At 39.5% G+C, this 26,645-nt stretch overlaps 1 protein-coding gene across 4 annotated transcripts in view; it reads left to right on the top strand.

The window, feature by feature from the left end:
* ARID1B (AT-rich interaction domain 1B) overlaps positions 1-26,645 on the top strand; it is a 324,781-nt gene that overhangs the window by 273,523 nt on the left and 24,613 nt on the right. For 2 of the 4 annotated variants that reach the window (XM_071434924.1, XM_071434939.1), the window contains 4 exons: positions 9,448-9,593; positions 17,026-17,135; positions 17,890-18,048; positions 24,005-24,214. In XM_071434924.1, coding sequence (XP_071291025.1) covers positions 9,448-9,593; positions 17,026-17,135; positions 17,890-18,048; positions 24,005-24,214 — 625 coding nt within the window. Of the gene's footprint in view, positions 1-9,447; positions 9,600-17,025; positions 17,136-17,889; positions 18,049-24,004; positions 24,215-26,645 lie in introns of all 4 variants that reach the window. The other 2 variants (XM_071434914.1, XM_071434932.1) reach the window with 1 other exon arrangement.

Raw genomic sequence — 26,645 nt, 5'->3', positions numbered from 1 at the left:
GTTTCAGGCATCTGAAACAAAGATGAAGAAAAGAGGCAGCTGAAATCATACCAGCATGTGCACTACATTGCTCTTGTGAAACTGTCCAGTGTGCCAAAGAGCCGAGACTGATGGTAACAGTGCTGGTAATAATATCAATAAACATATAACTGCTCCAGGCCATTGGGCAAAGATAGGTGAGTGAAAACGTGTCTGCTGGAAAATCCCTCTGGAGAACTTCCTCACCATGCTGATGCACATGCACAGTTGCATTCAGCATGCTGCTGTCTGCCAGATGACATTTTACTGTGAAAAAAATACATTGAAGAGCTGGCATGAAATGCTCAGCTTTTTATTAGATTTTCGGTTGGTTGCTAGCACAGTGCATTCCAAGGTGCTCAGAAGCAGCGTGGGATGTGGCTGTACATTGTAATTCCCAGGTGGAAGACAGGGAGTTCAGGGGTCAAACCTCTCTCAAGACAGTGTCCCACCAGAGGAAAGTGAGTTAGTAAAACACAAAGTGTGTCCTCAGTTTCCTGTAGCTTTTTAGCACCACACCTTGGTGACCTTCTAGCTGTTCAAGTGCTGGGCACAGACTCTTACCACTTTCAAGTAATCTTTCTGGGAGAGAGTTCATAGGGCCTTCCGACTTTTTAATACAGCTATTTATAAACATGCACAGAAATAGAAGGTGCATAGTGAGAGTCATATGAGTCATTCCCATTTTGACATCAAGTCACACCAGGCTAAATCACCCTTCTTGATCTTCTGGTTCAGATTGACAGCATCATGCCATACAGGGCAAATTTCATTTTTTTCCCTGTAAACCCAGTTCATGCATGCTTTTGCTTGCTGGACAAATTAAAGCAGCCCTTTTTTGTGCATCACACACTCCACTTGGGCTAGGAAATGTATCCCCTCAGTGCTCAGATACCAGTTGTGGAAGCAGTTGCTCTTAGAGCTGCAGTAGAAATCCATGTGTGGGGAAGGTAGACAGAGGTCACCAAGAGCAGAGCTCTGATAGGTTTCCCAGCCATTTGACTTGGCCCACTTTTCAGTTGTTCTGTGGTTTTTGTCAAACAGCATTATAATTGTATTTATCCAGTACAGGTTACATGGAGTACCCAGAACTTATTTTGTTCTTACACGGATAAATTCAGATATGGAGGTGTTGCTGCACTTGTAAGAATGCTGTGCAACAAAGGCATTTCAGGGGTTCCTTGTGGGTTTGAAGACTGGTGATCAAATGCTGTGATCACTATGAAATTCAGACCAAAACTACTTTAATTAACACAAGGGAATTTTATAAAAAGAAAATCAAATGGCTGCAACTTAAACAAACAAAACCCTACAGTATTTCACTATTACTAAATGCTTTTTAATCACACACCCTTCTGTCATTAGGATCAAATGAAGTTAGGGATTTATTTTCTTTTTAACAGGCTTGTGCTGTGTTTTCCTCACTGTATTCAACTACTTTATTATTGTTTTGGCCATATTTTAGACCATTATTAATCTTGGATCTCTTCCTCAGTTTTTATTATCTGTAAAATGGGGTAGAGAGATTTATTCTAATCCCAGTATGCATTCAGCTGTGCAAATGTTGGGTAGTTGTGTTGTTATTAGCATTATTACTCATGAATTACATGTGCCTCTATATGTTGCTCTTCCAGAGTTCCATGTGGTGTGACACTCCTTTTCTATTGGGCTTTAAATGACTCCTGAGTAGGTAGCCCATCAGGCAGGTATTTTCACTGGAAAAATGGTTAATGTGATGACAACAGCTTGTAAACCAACAATAGGTTTCTGTAACTTTTTCTGAGTAGCTCAGCATTGAATCAGTGTGGTATGAGCAACTAATTTTTAAGTTCCTCCCCCTCCATGATTGGTTTTTAGTAAAATCCAAGCAATGGAGATGATGGTAAAGGCACAAGTAATTGTGTAAATCAGAGGAAAGATAATATATTTAGAAAGGCTATTTCTGTTACTCTTTTTAAAAGTATCTTACACAACAATATTTGGATCAGCCAGATATTGCAGTGTACTTGGTCCAACTGCAGTGGATCACAAGGTGATTTGCACTATCACATAATTACAATGTTAGAATTATTCCCCCATTTTAGCATTAGCATTTAGGCCTGGTTGTTGAGAAGAACAGTTTTGTGTTAGTTCTGTGTACCTCTTGTCAGCAGACACATACACACACACACCCCTCAGTACAAATCCACTTTTTCATTTATGTTTCCCTGTGCTTTGTCAGTGTATTTCAGAACTTAGGCCTCCCACAAGTAGATATGCACGAGTGTAAAATTTTTTCTTTCTTTCTAGCCTGAAAAATGGCAGAAAGTCTTGTGGCAGACCTAATACCTGTCACATCAGCAGCTTTTGTGGTTGATTTTCTGAAACTTTTGTTATTACAATTGGTGAACTTCCTCACTGAACAGAGGAGGACATGTAAGTCCAGGTTAGTATACTTAGAGTAGCAACTAACAAAAAGAAGATACTTTGCTTTCAGATACAATTATGTTAAATTAATTTGTTTTATTCACATGGGAACTGCCTTCAATGCCATTTTATAGCTGCTCAAGCCAATATTCAGGCTTCATTTGTCTTGGCCTTTGCTAAGAGTGCTGTGAGCCTCCAGGCAGAACAAAATAAGCAATATTTGGGTTTATTTTCCCTCACTCTCTTGTCCCTTCTTCAGTTCTCCCATATCCGCTGACAATAGAAATAGTTTCACTTCTCCAAGGATGTCCATAATGTAGCAAGAAGGAAAATCCATAACAAAAGAGCATATGTATCTGCCTGCACATGTTTATGTGTAAATTCTCTAGGGAGAAAGCATTCACAGGTCTCACTCCTGAATTACTCTCATTATAATAACCCATTTGGTGTCAAAGTGTGACAGATTATAAGCGCTTAAGGCTAGTCCCAGCTCAGGACAGATTTAAATAAAGTACTTCTGGTTATTGTGCAGGTCAGTGTGTTTAAATAACAACCCCCCAAATCATACTTTGACATTTAAAAGAGAGAGGAAATATTGTCATGCTGCAGACCTGGCACAGATAAGCACAGGGCAATTTGGTCAGTACACTGTGATTTGTGAGTGCAGCCTAACGCAGTAATTTTCACAGTTTGTAATCAAGTAGCCACCTTAGCAGTGTGTCAGCATTAAAAGAAAAAATGTTCCTTTTAAAATGTTTACACAAATTACTCCCCTGAGGTGCTGCAGTGCATTCACTGCAAAACTGATGTAGGTTAAAGATCTGGAGCAGAAATGGCAAACTTGGGGGCCTTTTTTTTTTTTTCAGCAGCCAACTGCTCAGGTGGCCAGGTCACAGTAACAGGATAGTTTTTCAGGTCCAGCACTTAGAGCAGCAGAACTGGGAGAAATCCCCACATTAGGTGCATGCTGCATCAAGTGTCAGGAGGCACAGTGCCCAAGTGCCTAACAAACAACTGATAGGAGTTTGTGACTGCCAGGATTTGTGCAGTGTGACTCAATGCCATTTCTTCCCTGCCTGGGCTGTGTGCCCCATCTCTGCTCTTGTCCCCGTAGCATTGCCCCTTCAGCATCACCCTGTTGTGCCACATTTGGACTGGGCCCCCCCCAGCATTGGGCCAAGGTGGCCACCTCAGAGCCTGGCCCTCCCTCAGGGCAGGGTGCACAAGCTGAGGGGCTGAGGGAAGGCACATGTCTCGTAGCACCCTGCTTTGGAAGCTTCCTGTGAATTCCTTCCTTCTTTCCTAAAGGGATATCTGGCTAAGAGGCTCCACATGTGCTAGAGGGACCATAGCCTGTGTTTACCCTGGAAGTAGCAGCATTCTGTGTGTTTCTCCCTACTCCTTGTCCTGCGCACCTATCATCCTCCTTGCCCTAAAAACCTTTGGCACCTAGTGAGAATGCTCCCAATCCCTTTTCCTTCTTAATTTCCTTCTGCTGTCTCCTTCATTTCTATTTTCTATGCCCCAAAATCTCCTCACCTCCATCACCTCTATGCTTTCCACCTCTGAAGCTTTCTTCTGTTCCCTATACATTTCCATGTTGGACTCTCCTACTGTGCTCAGGTTGCCACAGGGCTCATTACAGAAGCTGGTTCACTTTTTCTGACTGTATGAAGGGCTTTGCTGTGGTGTTGTAGGTTGAGAGAAGAGTACAAGGCATCAAGTGTCTCTTAGGAAATCCACAGAAAGTTTTAGAACTTGATCTCTGTGTACACAGAACACCCTGAGCTTTGACATGTTTCCGTATGAAAAGTCGTGTCTTCATTTCTTGCCTTGTTGAGAAGCATAATCCACTTCTGTCACTGTCCATAGGTAAACCACATACCCATCTGAACTCAACTTCTTAGTGAATTCATACTTTTTCAATAAGAAGGGAAAAGATGACAGTATAAGTCTTGCATCAGGTGCCAAAACAGAAGAGGTACTAAATCACATATCAGGAAGTTCTATCAAGTGCAAGGGCTGTAGAGTGACTTCTGTGTCACAGTTGGAGACAACACATAAACTTACTGAGGATTTCAGGTCCAATTAAAGGAAGGCATTTCAGTATAAGAGAGTGCTCAGCAGCTGTGATCACTCATGTGCTCCTGTGTACTGTCAGTGCTGTTCTTCCTAACAATTTCTTTGTTGTGCTTTTTAACGATGACCAGATCTTGCGTGTCAACTCCTCTTTTTAAATATACAGACTTCTGCATTAGCTCAGAAGACACAATTAGATCTGATGCTACTTGTTTTGCAGAGAAAAGATATTAAGTGCAGATAAAGCTTTGGGTAGATTGCAAATGAAGGAAAACAAAAGATCAGAAGAACTTCTTAAAAGGGAATGGTTTGAATTTGAGCAGTTGTATTTTGGACCCAGTAGTATACCAGACTGTCAACAGCACAGTGAAGCCAACAAATTAAGATCATAGGATCATTCAAGCTGGAAAGGAACCTCAGGAGGAATATTTAGTCCAACCTTCTCCTCATCAGGTTCATCTTAGAGCTTAGGGTGTTACCCTGTTTGGGTCTTCAAAATCTCCAAAGGTAGAGATTGCCCTTTGGGCCACCAAATCTAGTCTGTCAATATTTTCACTGGGAAAATGGTTTCCTTGCATCCAGTCTGGACTTGATGGGTTTTCAGTTTTGCCCAGTGTGTCTTGTCCCCCCACCATGCCCACTATGAAAAGCGACCTCCTTTTTGGGTGCTATGGGGCTGCTGTAGGTTCCTCTCAACAGCTGTCTCTGCCCTAGGCTGAATGAGGCCTCATCCTTCAGCCCTTCCAGGGTCAGTGCTCAAGCCCTGGCCATGTAAGGGGTTCTCTGCTCACTCCAGTTTATCATCATCTTTTCTTTTCTGGGGATCCAAAACTGAACATGATACTCTAGATGGAGTCCAGTGAGTCCTGAGGAAGGAGGAGATGATCAGTTTCTTCCATCTCCCAACTCTGCACCTCGTCACACAGCCCAGGACGTTGTTGGCCCTCTTTGCTGCCAGGGCAGACTGCTGGCTTATGCCCAGCTCTCTCTGCCAAGATGCCCAGGGATTTCTCAGCAAAGCTGCTCCCTCTGGTCAAATCCCAGCTGGCACCACTGCAGGGGGCTCATCCTTCCCAGGTGCAGGACCTTGCACTTGTCCCTGTTGACTTTTACAAGGTTCCTGTCAGCACATTCCTCCAGCTTCTCCAAGTTCCCTGAGGTGGCAGCCCTTTCCTCAAGCATAACAACTAGCTCTGGCATGATGCATTGCTAAATTGTCAGCAGAGTAAATAAACCGTAGAAAGCAAGCAGATTCCTCTCTTCCACTTTAAATCTCTTAAAATTGTCGAACTCTTCAAGATCTACTTGTAGCAGTAGAGCAGGAGAAAAAATTGTAGCCTTAGGTATTGTGTTTAAATGGATAGCATAATCCCAAATTTGTATTCGCCTGGCTGCTTGTTCTTCTAAATGGGGAAAAATACATTATCTGGGATCAAGGTATTGCAAGAGCAGATACTCTAGTTCATACACCATGCAGGGTTTCTCTGACCAATACATTTTAATGTATTTGTATATGTTGCCTGCATGCAGAAATGTCAGGAGCTGAGGTTTCCTTCATTCCCTTGGAGGGTAACTGTATCTCACCAGGAAGACATCTTTTCATTATACTAAACTTAAGTGTATCTTTTCTTAATTTCTTCCTATTATACCTAATTGCATCATCCCTAAGCAACCCAGCCCTTGGTGTTTATGTGGCAAATACTGTAAAATTGTATACTTAGCTGAGTTTGTACTGCTATAAAATTCATAGCTGGCCAGTTGAATTTTTGCCATTAGATGTCACTACGTGTACAGCAGACTGCTTTTAAAGGCTTGATTTTTATTTAGCATCCTGGAAAAATGGAGGAGGGAATTGGGAGATGTAGGAGAGAATCTAGTACTGTAGTATGTTGGATATGCCTTAACTAAAAGCAGCACAGAAGGAAACATAAGATTTTTGACTTAACTCCAACAACCAACAGATGATGCTGTGACCTTAAGCATATATAAATATGTTTAGCAGCTGCTGTGTAACATATTTATAAGTGTTTAGTGACCTGGAGGTTAATCAAAATGAGTTTGGTGATCTCAGCTCAGTTCTTAATGGACTCCACTTCATATTATAGCACTGATGCAGCACAATTTGTCACAGTCGGCAGTCTTTACTCAAAGGAGGCCTACTGTGGAGTGAGAATTAAAGGCTGAAGTAATACCTGATTATTTCTCCCTAAAGAAACTTTCCATTCCAAGCCATCATAGAGCAAAATAATATGTGGAGAAGCTCTGTACTGCTCACTGCACCCAATCTGATAATAAAACAGCATTTACTCTGACAGGATGTCCTTTCAGTGTTACTGAATTAGCTCACGCGTGCTGCAGTCAGGGCTTTGATAGGAGGCTGGGAAAGGACAAAGTCCTGCCAGGGATGGTGCTGAGTCTTTTCACTTGCTGGGCTCTTTCCAGAGACAGAGAGTTGTGTCTCTTCCAAGTGCAACATTACATAGGAGGATGAAAGGGAAAGCTATTGCCTTGCCCAATGAAATTTCAGAATTAGGTTCTGCCATTCAAGTTCTTCTGGGTGCAGAAGCAATTTTTTTAGACTTCAGTTGTTTTCTTGCTGTCCTGGCCAAAGCCTGTATATTCTTTTTATTTAATTTCCACTCTCCATCTAAACTGGAAATTGTTTCCTACTTTTTGATTTAAAGCTGTTGTACAGCAGTGTGCTTGCATGAGCCGCAATTGAGATTGATGTCCATTGTGGGTAACATGAAATAGGTTGTACCTCAATTTGAGACAATGAACAGCCCCACAGCTTAGAAGATACACATACTAGGAAGTAATACTATTGAAATATTGGTAGGTAAGGACCAATTTCAGCTTACCTGCAAGGTGTGTGTCTCCTGTGTATTTTTAAAGTAAAAGAAGGGCATTAAAGAGATAAATACCTGTAGAGACTTGCCTTTTCCAGGATCCTAGCCTTACTCCATAAAAGAACCTCTGAAAATCCATTACTTCTTTTTTCAAGTATGAAAATACGCTTGCACATTTTTTTCATCTTCACTAGTAACTTTACCCAGTAACAGAAAGGACCTTGCTTATCCAGCATAGAAAGCATTTTTTCAGTTAACTGCATTTGCTGAAATATAGCAATTTTCAACTAGAAAAAGGGGGGGGGGGGGGGTGTTAAGATACAGTATTTACATAAGAAAAGCTTGGTTGTGTGACTGAAATCATTTATAGTTGTTTCCAAATCGTTCTACTCTTCTCTTTTCCCTTTGTAATTTCCCTTGGAGCATTGCACCACTGTGCATTTTAAATCTTTTCCCTCCACTTCTTGTTGCAAGCTTCATCTGGGAAATGACATTGTATGGCAGTTATCTCCTTCATATCAAAAGAAAGCCTTTGCCTCTTTGCAAGAGTGAAGAAAAGTTTGTCTTCAGAGAGCAAAGGACAAAACTGACTTGGAAAAAGATGCTTTATTTAGATAACACGTTCTCTTTTCCTTTGAAGAAATTCACAGTGTGTCAAGAAAAATTAGGCCAAATAGTGCTTTAATGGTCTTCCTCCTGTACCTCCTATAAAAGAAATCTGCTTCTACCAATTGTGTTAAGAATCTGCCATGAATTTGGAAAGACACGAAGCCATTGAAGTTACTCAGGGTTCTTGATTTAGGAGTTGTCTTTTTTGATTTGAATACTGTAAAATAATTAAAAGTAGAATTTCTACCAAAACTCTCATCTTGCTACCCAGACATTCAGCTTTCCCTTCCTGTAGGATGAAATTAAGTGCTTCGTTTTTTGTAAGGAAATAAAAGTTAACAGGTACTAAAGCTGTGTAAAAGAGTGGTTGCTTTCTTGTTTCTTTTATTTGGAAAAGCAGCAGAAATGTACAGGGGGCACACTGAAGAAAGAGATCTGAGTTTTGTATTTTCCTAGAATATACAAGTATTTTTCTGTGTGTTTTATTCATATGTATTATTTTATATGTATAAGTGTTACTCATATACATATGATAATACATGCAGTCTTCAACTATACTAAGAAAAGGTAGGTAATGGTTTTATGTATTAAAAGAATAAAAGGTTATTTTTTAAGTTAAATCATGCATTACATTGGGTTATCATGCTTACTTGAATTAGATTATTTTCTTCCTTATGCCTCAGTTTGTCTATAGAGTTTGACAAATCAGGTACCAAGCATACCTAGATACTTCTTAGAACTTAAAAGTAGATAAGTTTTAGTCTTTCAAAATACTTTTAATCTTTCAAAATACTCTTTTAATCTTTCAAAATACTTGGTGTGAACATGCGGAGAATTTTGCAAGGGCTTCATTGAGGGCAGTTTTTGAGACAAATTTAAGTCTCAGATATACAAGCATTATACAAATATGCTATTAATTTTCAAAAGCAAAATAGTTCTGCTGAGGTTTCTTGTTTCAATGAAGTGGAATATGTATGGAGGTTTTTGAAAGATTGGGCATAGATGATGCATGTTCAACACAATAACTACAAATGCAGAAATCAGAAACTGAATCTATGGTACCCATTTTTCTTTTGGGCATTTCACTGTTTATTAAGCTCTGGCCGGTGAGGATTGCTATTACATGGTGAAAATGGTAAGAATGGTGATGTGCTGGGGCTTTTTTAATGCCAATGCTAGATTCTAATTTTGACTCCTGATCATATTGCTGTCTACTCATAGGGTATATAATGTGAGCTGTATTTTTCTTCTGATTGATAGTGACAGAAAGACTCTGTACATGTCTTGAAATTAGTCTTCAGTCCAATTCTATTTCACATCTATGATAATTAGCTCAAGACTAACTCAAAGCTCCCCACGTAGGTAAAATGAACTAATTACCTGCTTTCTCCTTACAAACAATAGGTGATGTGCTCTGTGACAAACCACAGCATCTTCAGCAATGAGGTCTGTAATGAGATATTGTATGTGTGCTTTCCCCTCCTAGGCAAGGCAATTTTCCTGCCATGAATCAGAGCGGGATTATGGGCTCCAGCTCCCCCTACACTCAGCCGATGAACAACAGCTCTGGCCTGATGAACCCACAGGCTCCTCCTTACAGCATGGCACCCAACATGGTGAACAGCTCAGCAGGTAATGGTGAGTAACCTTCCAGCAGTGACCTTCCTCCATAATCCTGCTCAACACTATCAGCCCTGGGCTGGTGGCAGAGGAACATCCTTCTTCATTTGATTCACCCCTGTTGGGTAGTTTGGAGTGATTTGAAATCAGGCTAAGGTGCTCAGGTTTTTTTTGTACAGTAACTGATACATTTTTCATTAAGTCCTTCTGCACAGCACGTAGATGAGTACAGTGTTTTGCACAGTTCCAGCATCTCTTGGACTCAGCTTGATGTAGGTGTTGACTAGCAAGTATATGGTTATTTGTGTGTATGTGTCTGCAAGAAAGGGAAGGAGAACAGCTTCTTTTTTTAAGAGGCTTTTTGCTTTTGGTTTTCAGCATTTTACTTGCTAAGGTTGCAATTTCAGATATTTAATGTGGTAGTCATTTAAAAAAAGAGATGTGCACTTGCTCTGACTTGAAGATGCTGTAAGGTGAGCACTTAACATAATTATTCTGTTTGGAAAACATAGGCCATATTTACTGTTTTCAAAATTTTTATAGCGTTTCCTCATTGAGTGTCAGTATATAAAATTTTACCATAACTTCCTCTTGCAAAAAAAAAAGGCATATTCAATGTAGCTCCTGGATTTATCCTTCATATCATGATTTATGAGTTCAGAATTGCTTGTAGCTTTGTGTGTGACTCTGAAGACAGGTGAATACAGTTTTGCACAAATGTGCTTCATGGTCCATATTCAGCTTGAATTCCTAACAATTATCCTCCTTCAAGATAATACTTCAGCAAAGATCAATTCTTTGATTGGGCCGTGTTTGGATGGAGTTTCAATGACCCCGAAGCAGATCCTCCCAAGTACTTATTCCAGTCATGGAGTTTCTCTGCATGCCTTACTGATTACATTATCCCTTTTAGAAATGTTGGGGGTTTTGAAGTTTTTTCTGAAAGCTGAATAGGTTGTGCTAAGGTAGTACGATGTTGTTTCTTAATTGTTTTTGTTTCTACTTTTATTTCTTTCTTAAGAAATGCCTTACTATCTAAATTGTGTCTTACCAAGAGCCAGGTTTTTCACATCTTTTGCTCTACCCCTCTGAGCCTGTATAATTCTTTCATCCTTTGCATCTTTTGCTGTCTTTTCTCCCTGTCAATTCTATATGTTCTGGTGCCTTTGGAAGAAAATAGCCACAGTGAGATGCTAGTGTCTAGTATGTCCAGAGTTCCTTTCCCCTACACAGGAGCTGCTGAGACACTGAACAGTGTCTTATATTTCAAGAACATTGTTACTGTTTTGGTTAGCAGAAGAAAGGAATCTGCTAATTAGTAAGATTTTTTTAAAAGAGAGAGAGAAATTAACAAAAAAAACCAACCAAACAAACAAAAAGGCTTTTTCCAGTTCTGGCCTGGAGCTTTTGGCTAGCCCAGACAGCACACTGCACCATCTGGATGAAGAGGGACAAGCTATTGAAAAGAGCATTAGATAATAGCTTGCTTTTTCCCCACCAGAGCTGTCCCAGGTAATATTATGTTTTGTTTGTGTAGTTATGTGTTTTGTCTGGCTTGCTGAAATAAAATTACTTCTGAGCATTGAAACTGTGCTATAAATTCTGTTTTGCTATTAGCAGAAGTAATTTTTCCACCCTTTTCCGTTGGCCCCCAGAGCTGCAAAAATAACCAACAGCAAACAGATGGCAGAGTGCCCTGCCTAAGAAGATTTATGTATTCCTAAGGAATAACCAGTTTAAAGGAAGATTCACAGAGGTTTTTTTGTTCAGATAATTCAGCCATTCGTTATTTCATACAGTGGAAATCTGTTCAATGCAAGACCATTTATCCTAGCAGTCTTTTGTATGTGGTAGTCATACTCTTTTTATTGTGTTATGCATTCTGAAATATTGGATTTTTAATAATTTAAACATTTATCAGGATTTTTTCTGCCAGTGCATTTGTGAGGTTTTCTTTTGTTCCAGTTTTATTAATTCAGAGATTACCCAATGGAAAGTAAGTATGAGATGAGCTAGAGGAGTTCAGTGCACCTCTTTCAGTCTGTGTGGGAGCAGCTACATATCTAGAATTGCTTTACAGGCCTCCGGGAGACACTGTTGGGGAGAAGATGGACACACACTACACCAGAAAGAGAAAATTGGGTGTGAATACATTGTTGAGTGCAAGTGCTGTGGGAATGCTTAATTTCCCCATATCCAAACTCATCCTTCTGCTTGAAGGTCTCATCCTGGTCAAAAGAATGGAAGTTTAAGACAAGTGTAAATAACAGTACTTTTAATTATAATTTCTTGAGCTGGTGGTGCACTTTAAGGACAGCTCTGGCCCTGGATTTGATGAGGTGGAGAACCTATAGGTGATACCTTTTTAGGAGCTTGAAAACAGGATTTTCTGTGGCAGGAAGACCAATTCAGCTATGTGGCTCCTTAGCTTCCTCTTCCTCCCTGCCCCATAAAATCACACATCTATCAGATAAATCAGGGTTCAGTCATTGTGGAGGGCCAAAACCAAGTGCAGCTGAGTGGCTTCTGCTGGAGTGAAGGCATTGGTTAACTCGCACATACACTGAGCATCAACAGCTGTGGTCTCAGGTAGAGGCCAGTGAAAACCCAAGGGGAGCAATAAGGTGAAGTTAGTTTCTTCATTGTCTGGGTTTTGAAGGGGGCAGTTTTGTTGCCTGTTGTGAGGGAGGAAGGCAGGTCCTTTATTTCAATAAAATGCACTTTCAGGTTTTACTGTAAAATAGGAGAAGATTGCTGATAACTGATAATTATTTTCATATGGTGTTGGAGCTTCAGCACGGCTATGTCTAACACTGGTTTTGTCACTCATTTTTAGTAGTGTTTATACCTCCTCATTACCAGTTAATCCTTTTGTCTTCAGGTTTTTTTAATTAATGTCACAATTGAAAGGAAAGTCATGCTGCAGTTTTGCATCCTGATACTCCAGCAGTGACTGTGGATCAAACAGCAGATCACCAGCTTCTGCTGATGCAGAGTGGTTTAGGAACACAGAAATTACAAGATCAAAGAAGACAGATTCTTCTAATAGAGTATTCCGTCCATAACAATAACAAAAGCTTCAGGAAAAAGGTGTCAGAATCCCTTCACAATTATGGAACAAACTGCCATTCAGAAAAATTGTAAAACTGCTGCTGTCCTTTTATTGTATGAATTCACATTACCCATATATATATTTTAGACTTTTTCCCCCCTATTTTTCAAATTTAAAAATGCATATAATAAACAGGAAATTTACAGCCCCCAGTGTAGCTCATGCTGTGAGCTTTGTTAATTCTAGTGAAAATTATCTTTAAAAAGAAGCAATATGAAGTTTATATCTCTCAGGTTTCCACATTGTTCTTGCATAGAAACTGGCATTCAGAATCTTTGCTGTCTCTGGAGATGAACAAACCAGTAAAAGGTCATTAATTCCCTTACTGCTTAAGGATACTTTACCTCTGTCTTACTGAAACCTTTCTTTTTCAGGCTATTGTTACTCCCACTTAACTTTCAACATCATAATACTTTACATAAAATGTGAAATTCTAGGAAAAATTATTTGCACTAAGGGAATTAATGGGACACTCTAATACTAAAAATCATACATATGCTATATGTTTGATTTGGTGTTTATTTGGATGAACCTCTAACAGGAAAAGCAATTATGTTTATGCAGGTGAAATATTTTTTAGAATCTTTATTTGGATTTTTCTGTTGCATTTTTCTGAAAAATGGATATCTCAATTTATTTCAGGGGTTTTTTCACTGTAATTCATTTCTTTGTAGAAGCTATTAATGCACATTTAGACAAACTTTCTGGAGGTTGTCAGTAGGTGGTAACAGCTGAAATATCCCTATGTCACCTATACTCCAAACAAGTGATGACTGTGTGACTGTAAATCAAGGCAGCACCTGGCATAGAAATGCCCACATCCCAAACTGCTTGTACTTGTCATTCCTTGGACAACACTTGTCAGCAGAAAGGCAGTGTGGCACTGAGATCCCTGGTGGCTCCCTCACTTTTTTCAGATAAGATCCCCAACCACCTTTGGCTGCACTTGTGCCCAGAGCTGGAGAATCATTCATGGCAGGACACTGGGCAGTGCTGTTGTCCCTCTTCTGTTTTTCCAGTGGGCATCAAAGCAGTGGGGATCCTCTCATCAGCTCCACAGTCACTAATTCACTGCTTTTGCTTTTGCTTCTTTTTTTTCACAGAGGGAGAGTGCTAGGGTTGGAAGGGAGAGAGGAATGTATTACAAGGGAGAGAGGAGGGAGTATTCTGTTTTGTAGAGCATGATTTGTTATCACACTAGCAATAAAGAGAAAAACAATGTTTGTATATTGCTGCTTCTACAGTATTTCATCATCTTCTGGGACTGGTAGAGCAGCCTTTAGCAAAAAAGAATTCTTTGCTGCAGTTTTACTCATGTCAATATCTGCCTTTGAGTACGTTAAATTCAGTGTGGAATAGCTAATTCAGGACCTTGACCTATACTTGCTTTTTGAAATCATTCTAGCTCTTAAATTCTTATAAGCCAGAGGCTAGTACTTGAAACCTATTCACAGTACGCCACAACACTTCTTGAGTCAAGATTTCCTTGTTATCCTCCTCTCTGCAATGTTTTCTCCTTTGGTCTGCACTTCACAGGCAGAATTATTAGTACCTGTGTAGAAAGAGACTGTGTCTTATTTTAGCAGTTTCGTGACAATAACAGTATTTCACTGCTCAGAAAGGGTCAAAACAATGTTCTCGCTGTACCGCTTAGCTAAAAAAAGTGCAAGAATGTCTTCTCACAAATCGCTGGAGAGCGTGTTTGCAAGAAGTTACGAAACAGCATTTCAACAGCAGATAGAAAATTAGCTGTGGAAACATCTTGGGTAAAAGCTATAGGGAAAATAGACAACCTTGCATTTTGCAGTAAAATGCTTGCAGTTCTTCTCTTAGAGGTACAAAGAAAGAATGTAGATGAGCTAAATAATTTAGAACAGAAAGTGAAACAGAATTTGGGTAATTTTATTATTTGTTTCATAATTGTGTCCAATTCCTCATAGTTACATTTGTATATCCCAACAAGAAATAGTCAAAAGCCAAAATGAGCCTGTATTTTTACATTTCTAAGCATGAGTAATGGAGTCAGAATGTGTGCTGTAATCTGCAGACTGGAGTTAGTAGCCCTTTATATGAGGTGTTAACTTAAACCCCTCCGAAACAGAGATTCCATAAGGGAGTTCTAATGGAAACAGGGCTACCAGAAGTGGACACAATTTTTAAATTCTTTGTAAGAGAAGTATGATGTGCCAACTAGATAAAAGTGAGATACCAGCAGAGGACTTAGCTATGCAGAATTCTGGTGAAGAAGCGTTATCATTAACTTTGCTTTGTTTGACCTCTCTAAAATTGCTTTACAGGGGAAGGGTCAGCTTTGCTTGCTTCAAAGCTAAAACCCAAGACTTCTTTTGTAGCACTTTCACAGCATGAAATGTGTTAACTGTTAAAATGAATTTTGTATAACAGTTCTGCATCCCAGTTTGAAACCACACTGTGGCATATATTTGACTATTTTGTACATGTATTTTTTTAAATTTCTGAAAGAAAAATAACCATTTTTTAAAATGCAAATTCAAAACTAGAACATGTTAGGCTGCTATCCTTCACTTGAGAATGGTCACAAGCTGCCCCAGCTCCTCAAGCAGAATATAAGGGCAAAATGCACACAAATCAAATGCTTAGTGGATGCTGACTTCCCAGTAGCATGTTGACTGGCTGTTTTGTTGAGATTTCACACACATACATAAAAATAACAGCATTTTTAGCTGATCCAAATAGATTTTTCTGTGCAGCTGCATCACTTGTAAAAGGCTTTTTGTTCCAATTCTTGAAGTCTGAAGTATTGCAAGTATTATTATTTTTTTTTAATCTCAATTATGATTTATGTGTTGTGATGACTTTAAGGGCTTGATTGGGCTTTAAATGTGCTTTGAAAAAACAAGAAAATGTGCCCATGAAAAACACGGGCAGTTCAAAGCTGAATATTGAGCATACAGTTGTAAACTCACATGGCACATGGCTGGGTAGGTTTTTTTGGCAGAGCCAGAGTCTCAACCTGCAGTGATGCTAAAGATATTAGCAAATTAGCACTGCAAAGCTTGCCAGCGTATTCGCTAGAGTCCTGCTCATGCTCTCACTGCTGTAATTAAAACTAATTATTTTCTAAAACATAGTAATACATGAATATGTGCAATAATCATTTTGTAGTGGGCAATCTGTGAAGTATTTTTAAAGCTTCTTTTCCCCCTCCTATCTTTGGCTTGCTGTGCAGTGTGCCTGCTGCCTGGTGCAAGCCAGCACTGTCATTTTGTGAGAGCCACACTACTCTGGTAAAGACAGGGATGCTTTACTGATTCTTGCATGTTTACATGTGGGATATGTATTTTTTCTTTTTTATTGTCTTTTAGGCTATTCTGTATTTTTCTTACCTCATGTCCTTTGAAAGAAGGGCATGAGGGGGATTAAAAAGAGAGAAAGGAAAGGTTATCCAGTCTTTCACAAATGCTGTGCACATGGTTTTCAGCAGGCAAAGAATCACCTGGTGTCTTGCTGCTGTTTTCTGGTTATTTGCATTGATTCAGTGTTGTGGCACCTCCTAGCATCTGCTCTGCCCGATATTTTCTGTCTATTTGTCTGAATATTTCTTCTTGCATCTTTCTAGAAATCCAGGAACCAGGAACCCAGCAGCTCTGCAGCAGTAATACTATACTTGGCACTTGCATCTTTAAATTAAAAAAAACCCTTAAACTCCTTGCACCCCTGGGAAGCAACTGCATGCCATTATCAGAGAAAGACATTTATGTGTTCGTTATAGTCCCACCTCGTTTTGGCAGGAGGAAGAAGCTGAGTGCTGGTTCTCCAACAGAGCACGGTTTACAGCTTGTAATTCTGTAGTTAAGGCTCACAGTGGCTGAGCCATTCATATTGAAGTCGGTAGGGGCAGGAATTATCTGCTGGACACCAGCCTTAATACAGATGTAATTGGAAAATTCAGGTTTTTTCTTGGATTCAACATGGCAAGGAGAATGTGCATTGTTTTCATTTACGTTTGTCTATTGCTAAAGGGAGAGTGCAGTAATTAAAACAGACTTATTTTGTTAAAATGTTGTGGTCAAATGCAGAGACAGTTGAAAAGCACGAGCAGCATGAAGAATGAATTCTACTCTGTTAAGTGATGGTTGTTGTTGCATGGTGCTTGTATTCTCTACTTGTTCGTTGTCCTTTTTCTTCTCACTTGAACTGAAGAGGTTTCCAGGTTTCTGGATGCTAGAGTAACAGGACAGACGTGGGAAAACCTCTCCTTCCCGTGGCACCACAACCATGCAGCAGGAGGCGTTTTTTTTCCTACAGAGCCAAACATAGTCATGCTTAACTGTTTCTCCTGTTTTCGATTAGCACCTATGGGTCTTGCAGATATGATGACACCTGGTGAGTCCAAACTTCCCCTTCCTCTCAAAGCAGATGGCAAAGAAGAAGGAGCCCCCCAGCCTGAGAGCAAGTCAAAGGTATTTACCACCTTCCGCACGTGGTGTTGGTTCTGCCCGCAGAAGTCTGCTGTGTTGTCCTTCATCTCCTGGTTTTGGCCTACCCACTTCTGTTCTTTCCTGCATGCCTTTCCATTCACGTGCAATCTATTTGTTTCTTTTAGTTTCTTTTTTTTTTTTATTATTTTCTTTTATTTTCTTCATTCTGTGGATCTGAAAGTTACTAGTTCTTACGGCATTTTAACTTGCGGGGGCAAAGCATCCCAAGCCAAAAGTTGCGTGGGCATTTGGCTGTGCCAGGTGGGTGGGAAAGAAGGGTCTTGCCTGGTTTCAGTCCTTGCAGCCATTTTTCTCTGCCTTCAGTCATAGCTTCCTGTTTTGGCCGCAGCAGCAACATACTTTAATATTTTGCTTTCCTGCCTTATTTGATTAAATAAGGCGAACGGCTTGTTTTTGTTTCTTTCTTTCATAACGGGAAACCCATGCTTAGCATTTCATGTGAGCTTGAAGTAAGCATGGTGGCTTAGTGACTTTAGCCAAGCATCCAGCAAACTTTCCAAATTATACTAATTAACAATGTTGTTTTAATACCTTTTATATATATATATATAAATATATTTATATATGTGTGTGTTTTCTGTATATGTCTCTCTGTTTATATATATTTTATATATAAAAATTGGTCAGTCTGTTAAACTGGATGTATATTTTTTTGTTTTTAATAAAGTTTGCCCTGCCTTTGTCATATTTTTTTTTTTGTATTCCTCTACCACAGGATAGCTACAGCTCTCAGGGTATTTCTCAGCCCCCAACCCCAGGCAACCTGCCAGTCCCTTCCCCAATGTCCCCAAGCTCTGCTAGCATCTCCTCATTTCATGGAGATGAAAGTGATAGCATTAGCAGCCCAGGCTGGCCAAAGACTCCATCAAGCCCTGTAAGTGGCTCTGGTTATTTTGGTTTTTGTTTATTTTTTGTAATTAATTATATTTTAATGCTTGCTTGTTTGTTTTGTAAATTATTTTTCTTTATTATTTATCCACTAAACAGTTTTCTTTCTTTATAACACTGGGTACAAATTCTGCTCTCGGACACATGACTGTAAGTTCCACTGCCTGGCTTCAGTGGGGCCTGAGCATGCTTATCCAAGGGCAAAATTTGTCCCAACAGTACTTTGAAATAAGAAAGAGTAAAATTGTGTGCATCATGCAAGTGTGCTGTCTGGTAAAACAGCAGTTGTTGTGAAGAAAACATCCTTCCTGTAATGCATCAGCTTCCAAGCATGCAAACTGTGTTGTTAAGAACAATTCCGTTTCTGTTCCTGGGCCCAAACTCCTTCACACAACTGACTTCACTCTGGTTGCTGCACTTGTCTTTACTACGATTATTTAGGGAAAAAAAGAACAAAGGAGAAAAAAAAAACAAAAACAAAACAAAATGAGAAATCTTCTCCCCTATTGAAACTAATACCATCAAAAGTTAAATTATAGACTCAGCACCACAAAAAAGTTGCCATTTATATTTATGAAACATTTTTAATTTTGAATTGTGTATTTGAAAATACAGCCCTTAGGCTGTCAAGGCACAGTCTAAACCAAAATTGTTTCTAATTTGCTTCATTTGGTTATTTTGAAATAACCCAGACTGTGAGCTGAAAAAAGATCCTGGTGCATGTACATTTTTAGAAAACTATTTTTTAGATGAGTAATGTTTAATCAGTCTCATACAGGTTGTAAAGAAGAACCTGAGAGAGATGTGTGGTGCTAAAATCAAATTTCATTATCTATCCTTCTATCTATATATATGCACACAGGTAGAAAATCTACATACAAATATAGAAAAGGGAAATGCAGACCTAAGATGATATGGTCTATGGGGAGCAAATATCCATCTGGTCATTTTTGCTTTGTTTTGTTTTGTTTTTTAATAATTAGGAATATATATGTTGTTCCTCTCTTTCAAAAGTAGAAATGATCGTAATTTCTCTGTAGAAAAAGAATGTAACATATTCTTGTGCAGGATATAAAAGGGGTTTTCCCCAGTGTTAAAGTGCACTTAAACTAGCAATAATTCTTTGGTAACAATTTTTATAAAGTGATATGTTAAAGAGTATGTCTTAGGGCAAACAGAGGAAGGCCAGTCAAAGGGGAAGAGATCTAACCATCCAAAACCCAGACATTTACAGAACCCCTGAGCAAGGGGGCAGCATGGCATGAAATGCACCACTTATATCTTTGGATGTTGATTTGACAACAACTTTGAGTCTCAGAAGGCAGCTGATGTTATTTGTTCCCACAAGGTCTCATCTTTTTCTTAAAAACATTTGTGAAAGGGTGACACCAAAAATTCTGTTAGTTTTCTTTGTAGTGATGTTTGGGGTATTGCTTGTTTGGGCAGTTTTCTGGAGGAAAGCAGGAGAGTAATTGCACGGGCTGTCTAACACATCAAATGCTTCCTCTACAACCAAACAAGAATGTATTCCTGAGCTCATTGCATAAACTGCATAGGAAATCCTAGAGTCATCGTGAACAGATGTGGAGATTTTTTTGTGTAAATAAAGTATAGATTATTGACAGAGTATAACACTGGAAAAAATAAATGAAAGTTTGTGCTTTCAATTTCTTCTGAATGTCCTTCTCTCCAAAAGCTTCAGTTAGACACGGATAAATACAGAGTTTTGGAATGATAGAAAAATAAGTGCTGCAAATGAGCTGATCCCTTTTTACCTATGAAGGCCAGTGGATTGGATAACTTCATCGACTTCATGAGCAGCCTGACATAGACTGGAATGATTGATTGCAGGCATTTCGTTACACTTGAAAACAGCCTGAATTGCTTCATTAAATCCCAAAGCTGTTTCATGTGCTACAACTTGTCCATTCCAGTAGAGAATAAAAGCAGGGGTGAATGGTCTCTGATTCACTTCAGGGTATCCCTGTGATCCTACTAAGTGGATCCTCTCTTTCAGCTGTTTTATGTGGAAGTGAGGCACGAGAAAATGGGGAGAAAGAGCTGATGAATGTTAGGTTTTGAGGCTTCCTTGGGTATGTCAAAAAGGACATTTCTGCTCTGCCAGTTTTGCATATAATGTGCATCCCTGACAGTGGTGAGATAGTTCTAAAATTCTTTAAAAGAGGCATTTCAAGTGAGGGTCTAAACTCTGCAGGGTCACTGCAACATGAGTAAAACAGTAGGTTACAAAAACCCCATAAAATGCTGTTAACTGTCCATAGGTACCCAGGAACATGACAGTGAATGCACCTGAACAGTACTACACCTCCCTGGTGCTAGTTGGGAGGGGTCTCCAGAGTCCTTCAGGAGAAAATACTGACAAAGGAATGTGTCCTCTACAAGCCTCTGCCAGGGATTGGAGTTTGGCAGTTTTAGCTGCCTGTGTATACACACTCTGTTCTGTAGTAAAAGAGATCTGTATAACACGTGTAATATTGGCAAACTCTTCACTGAAGTCAGGGAAGTGAACAGTAGGTAATTGTATAAATATAGATCCTTAAAGATATGTAGAGAAGCAACTACCCACTGCCTTTCATGTGAAAATAACTCCTACATAAATTTGTGTTGCTCTGAAGGATTCTGCAGACTCACCATATGAGGGTCTGCATATAATACAGTTTTAATAGCGGGTAGGTGTATTGGAAAGAAAGTATGGGTTTCGACAGATTCAGTATGGGAATTGGCTTTGGTATCCACATACATTGGTGTTTTTTAATCACCCATTCAAACACTGCCAGTGGATCATGTGGAAGAGTGCTGGTGATTGCAGGCAGAGTAGGATATAACCAAATCAGTAAATTTATGTGCCATAGGCCTGCGCTAGCGTTCTTCTGTCACCAAAATTATCAACATACTTAACAGAAGGAAAGGTTGTGATCTGTATTCTTCCAGCATTGCCTGGGATGTGCTCATTTTAGTTTAAAATGGGATCTTTCTTTTATAAACCCTTGCTTTATAAGGGTTAATATTTAATATTTATAGGTAAATTTAGGCTTCCAGCTGAACCTGCCCATGTGAAACTCAAGTTTGTTTGTGTATAGACTAGCTTGCACACATCTCTCATTTTTATCCATTTACTTTTATAAAAATAGAGAAAAGAAAAAGATCTTTACTCTTGAGGAATAGCATTCTTCCCTCCAGTGCATTCTTCTAAAGTTAACATTTCATTTTAGAAGAAAATTGCACCCATTTTACAAAGCATGACAACCTGAAAGCTCACACAGTAAGAAACACTTCTTACCTTCTGTAAGCTGTGAAAAGTTTTCAGATTATACTGTCATTTTAGAGCTTGCTGCCACACTGCTGAAAAGCAGCATCATTTGAGATGTATAGTAGAAAAAATGCAGAAAGAAAAATTCTTAACTGTTTCCCTTCTGCTCTGATTCTGATTTGAAAAAGTGAATCTTAACAAATAAAAATGAAACTCTAAAACTGGTAAATCTGAACTTTCTTAATCATGGTTCACCATAAAAGTGAAATAGAAACTGTTTTGTTGCCTCATATGTTAGAATATGAGCACATCGAAAATTTTCTGCGTAAAAGCTGGAATTTCCCACCTTCACTTTTGTAGAGTTCTGGGGCATCTTAATTGTCAATTAAAACTGATGCAGGTGAGCAGTAGAGTTAACTTGGTACTTACTGCAGAAGGTAGTGGAGTAGTTCCAGTTCATTCAGCTGTTCAAGCCTGTGTGATCATGTATCTGGTGCTCACCACAACATCAAATTAGTAGCAACATGACTTCCCTACTTCCCCCTTTCCACCCACCCAAAAAAACCCTCCCAAACTTTGACAAAGTATATTTGTTGCTAGGAGTTAAACTGATTTTCTTGAGTACCCAGATATATAGCAAGTGATGCTTTCAGTAAATTGGTTGCTATTACAGAATCAGTTTGTGCTTTCTTTGCATAATCTGCAGGATTCATGTCAGTGTATTTCCTGCCAGCCACTTAGTATTAATAAAACAAATTTAGCCCTGACTCTCACTTCAGTAGGAGTTGTAACACAACTGAATCTGGCTGAAGTAAATTCAGGCATGCACCTCATTGCTAAGAAATGTAATCATATATGTCTGTAGGAAGGATTGCTGTGAAGAAGTTACAGTGTCAGCAAGGCAGAAGACTTTAAAGGAGGCTATTTATTTCATTAAAATTAATATCCATTCACTGGAAAGAACAGCAATGGCTCATGGAACTGCTAGGTCACCCCCCTTGGCTTCATGTTTCTTTTCCCCTGACTCTTTTCCAGTTTTGCCAAGTTGCAGCTGATAGCTGGAAGGAGATATTTTCCTGTCATATTTTCCAGGCTAACATGCAAGATGAATGGTGGCAATGCTCTTGAAATCATTGGCAGTGGGGTTCTACTCTGCTGTATCCCTCTTTCATGGTGTTGAGTGCCAGGCCTCACCACTGTGTGGGGACATGGACAAAGTGAGTGGTTCTGTAGCATCTGTGAGGTACAGTGAGGATCTTTTTTAGAGATGTTCAGCTAGGAATGAGTTTCTGTTTACTTGACAATAGTCTGTCTTCAGTTCAAAGTGAGGAAAAGGCAAAAGAGGGAAAGAGTGATTGACTAGATGAGTTTTAAGAAGTGTCTACTGCAATCAACAACAAAGTTTAGGCTTTTACTATACAGACATAAAGGATATGTTTCCCTTCACATATTTGGCTCCTTTCCCAAAGCTTTATGTCAGTCTTTTTCCCTTGTGTTTAATTCTGAACCACTCCCATCTTCCACTGCTGAGCAAATCAGTTCACTTTCTGCAAGTGGGAGGGTTGTCCTGCTGTAGCAGCAGCCCTTCTGCTGTCAGAGCTGAGCTTGGGTAGGGGCTGTGACAGGGTCTGTCCACACATGGCACAGAGCCCAGCTCACAGGGTTAGATTGCACAGAAAAGATAGGGTGAGAATTTATAGTTTGTGTAGCAGCCTCAGTGCTTTCTGCTGTCGCTACATTAAGGAGAAAAAAAAAAAAAAGGGAAAAAAGAGAAAAAGCGGGTTCAATCCTGCCTTTTTGCCACAGAGATGGAATTCTGCTCTTGCCACCTCTTCTGCTTTTGCTGGTGGTGTCTCAGCTCTGATTGCTGTCTGTCCCTGGTTTTTCCCAGGTTGTAACATACATTCCCTTTGCAAGGTAGGAGAACAGAGATGGATATCATCTGTACTCCAGCAAGGAAGAAGAGTAGTTGCTACTTAAAAACCTTATTGGATCAGGCAGCTAATTGGCAGTTCACAAAGAGTATTGCCACCAATCTCCTTGTACTGCAGGCACTCTTGCTCATCTTGCTTTTTGGCCACCAGTGGTGTGAAATGGTAATAAAGCATAACCATTTATGAATCCAAAGAGAGGACTACTTCTCCATGTACTAGTTTGCCATTATTCACACTTTAGGCTATTTTTGTACAATTCCTGCTCTGGAGGATCACTTTCAAGTTTTCTAGCCCATCTTTGAGGGCAAAGAGGAGAGGATTGGTTCGGTTTTAGGAGTTTCTAAACTTGTGTGGGACAAACTTGTTTCTAATTTTACCGAAATAGTTGCTTGCAAAGCACTTTAAGATAAGTGCACGAGAAGCACTCTGTGAGAGCTACCTCTTCTTAAAATGACTTGAGGCAACATCAGAAACTTGCCTTCTGGGATCCAAAGTTCAAATCAGTAAAAGAAATACGAGAATGGGGAGTTTGGGCCCTTTATTTATAAAGCTGACTTTTCTGTATATGGACAGAATGTACTGTTTGTGCCTGAACTAGTAGCCTTCATTCCTGACTGTTGTGTGATAGCTTTAGTTTGTTGGACATCTTCTCTTTTTCAATGTTGTGAGTTTCTTACTTTCTTTTCCCTTCCCCTCCCACCCTTCCCCCAACTCTTTCTTTTCTTCTTGCAATTTAGAAATCAAGTTCCTCTACCACAACTGGAGAGAAGATCACTAAAGTCTATGAGCTGGGAAATGAGCCGGAGCGCAAGCTGTGGGTGGACCGGTACCTGACGTTCATGGAGGAGAGGGGCACGCCTGTGGCCAGCCTGCCAGCTGTGGGCAAGAAGCCCTTGGACCTCTTCAGGCTCTATGTCTGTGTCAAGGAGATTGGAGGTTTAGCACAGGTGAGAAGAACTGGTTAAAAGTGAACCTTCAAAAAGTCAATATTCTTTTTTCTAGAGTATTCCTGCTGGATACATCATTAGGTTTTCATCCCAGACAATATTGCTGAAGAAAATGGTTTCATGCTTTGATAGCTGTCTGGAGTTCATTTTGGGCTGCATAATGGCCGTAAAACTTTAAAGTTTGAATCAAGATTGACCATCACTGTAGAGAGATGAAATTGTTGCCTTTTCAGGGGAATCTAGTAATGCTGTTGAGAGAAGAAAATAGGAAAAGGCCACAGGATCAAAATTACGAGTAAGAAGCAGATGATAGAACTAAAATGAAAAAGAAATGTTTAAGTCCATTTTTCCTACATAGAGATGCAGCCTGTAGGACAATTCAGTTCATCTCCCCAGAGAACATATTCATAAAACATCCTTCATCCCAAACCTTTAATTCTGAGTGTCTCTATATGGTATATGTGTTTCTTAGACACAGACTGTGCTCTGTTTGGAAAATGCTTACAGGATATTTTGGGTTGCCTTGCTAACATAATGATTACAAGGAAAAGGTGAATTACCTAAATGAGTTGAAGAAAAATGAAAGCAGGAAGAGCTGAGAATAAAAAAGTCACAGATGGGAGACAGAAGCTTTCATTTGTGTTCTCACTAGTTAATTTGAAGTTTTGCAAAGGGATGTTGGAAAAATATTCATGAGTTCTGTAGGGTTGTTCACCACAGAGCAAAATGAGATGTTTCACTGTTTAGCATCTAAAGGGAAAGCAGGAGAAAACAGTCAGTACTCGCAGTCTTAGATTTGGCATTTGACACCTGTCCTTGCCTGATGCTTGTACAAAGCATCTCTTGCATCTAGGGGACCACTGGCTAGACACTAGACACTCTTGTGAAGTTCAGGGATCCATAAGTTCTGTGTTTATGAAAACATCTTTTCAGTGCCTTGCAAAATGAGGTCTTAAACATAGCTAACATGTAGATAAGTACGCATGTGTAATATTATATAAAATGTAATATTAAAACATACAATTCTCCACTAATTACAAAATCTGAACTCAAAAATATGGCAAACAAATTAGAGTCTCCAAAAAAGAACATATTTTCATAATGTATATGGTTAGTTCAAGAAGGGAATGTCCAACATCAATTAGTACCCATTTCAAAGCTAATTTTAATATTGCACCTCACAACACAGGATTTGAATAATGAATTAGATCATTGGCCCTTCAAATCCAGGGATTTTAGTTATTTTTATTATTAAAGGAAGTCAGAGAAACCTAACATAGTTCATTCTGCCAGTTGTTAAATGCTGTATATTGGTAAGAGATGTATGCTGACATTCTTCGTGATCAGCTCATGCCCCTCAGCATCATACGGATTTGATTACTTTTAGCTCAGAAGCTTTATTACAGGTAAATCGTATCATGCAGCTGCTCTGCCTGGTACAGCATGATTGTGCCCACAGTGTGACTCTTAGCATCAGAAATTGAGCAAGATGGGGGGCAGATGGGATATTCTAGAGAGTTATTCTTGTTTGCTTATTATGGAAATTTATTTTATTTTGGGACATTCAGTGTTGATTTTCAGTGACAGACATTATGCTTTGCCAAAGAATAGATGCTGTTCACTTAGACTGATTTTTGAAAGAGCTTGAGTTACAAATGCATGTGCTTTAGTACTGGTTAAAATTTACACCTAAAATGAGGGCTCCTGGTTTTCGCTGGTGTGCCCACATGAATGGTCTCTATGTTTGTCTGTTTAGAGCTACTCAGAGGTGCAGAGCTTTGTTTGCTGAGTTTTGTTTAAATGCATCTGTGTGACACCCTCCTAAAAAGCTGTTGCTCCAGCTGCTGCACTCCACATCTCTGCCCGGAGAGTGGCAGGGAGTGGAGCTGTGCAGCAGTGGTGCATATTCCCTGTCTGAGGAGCTGCCCTTGATGGGGTCCCAACAGGAACAGACCAGCTGCTAGCAGTCTTCCTTTAAATGCCAATATACTGGGCATGAACGTTTCTGTTTGCATTATGCAATGTGTTCATTACTCACCACTTAGCTGTAAGCCAGTAGGCACAAAGAGCTGTATAACTGGATTTCAGGCCTCAACAAGGGCAGTTAATGAAAATCTGGTCTCCTTTAACTCCTGGGTTCTTGCAGGATGTACCAGAGAAATGAAAACACTTAGCATAGCCATGCCAACCTGCTTGCTGTTAATGCCATCCTCAAAAGATCTTTGCTGACTGGCAGCAGTTACAGTGTTATTAAACACTGAGAGAAACTTAAAAAAATGTTTTCTTTGCTGGCACACAGACTAAGGAATAGTATAGCTAATAATAATCTTTCTATCTATACAAGTTAAGCTGGAGTCATTAAAATATCAGGCCTTAGGGCAAGTAGCAGACAATCATGGAATCAGAGTTGCTACCCACAAAAGATGAGATT

This window comes from Agelaius tricolor, unplaced genomic scaffold, assembly GCF_023055355.1.
Source record: "Agelaius tricolor isolate 1412-34295 unplaced genomic scaffold, bAgeTri1.0.p SCAF_1, whole genome shotgun sequence".
In the NCBI taxonomy this organism is placed as follows: domain Eukaryota; kingdom Metazoa; phylum Chordata; class Aves; order Passeriformes; family Icteridae; genus Agelaius; species Agelaius tricolor.
This window is presented reverse-complemented; position numbering and strand designations above follow the sequence as displayed.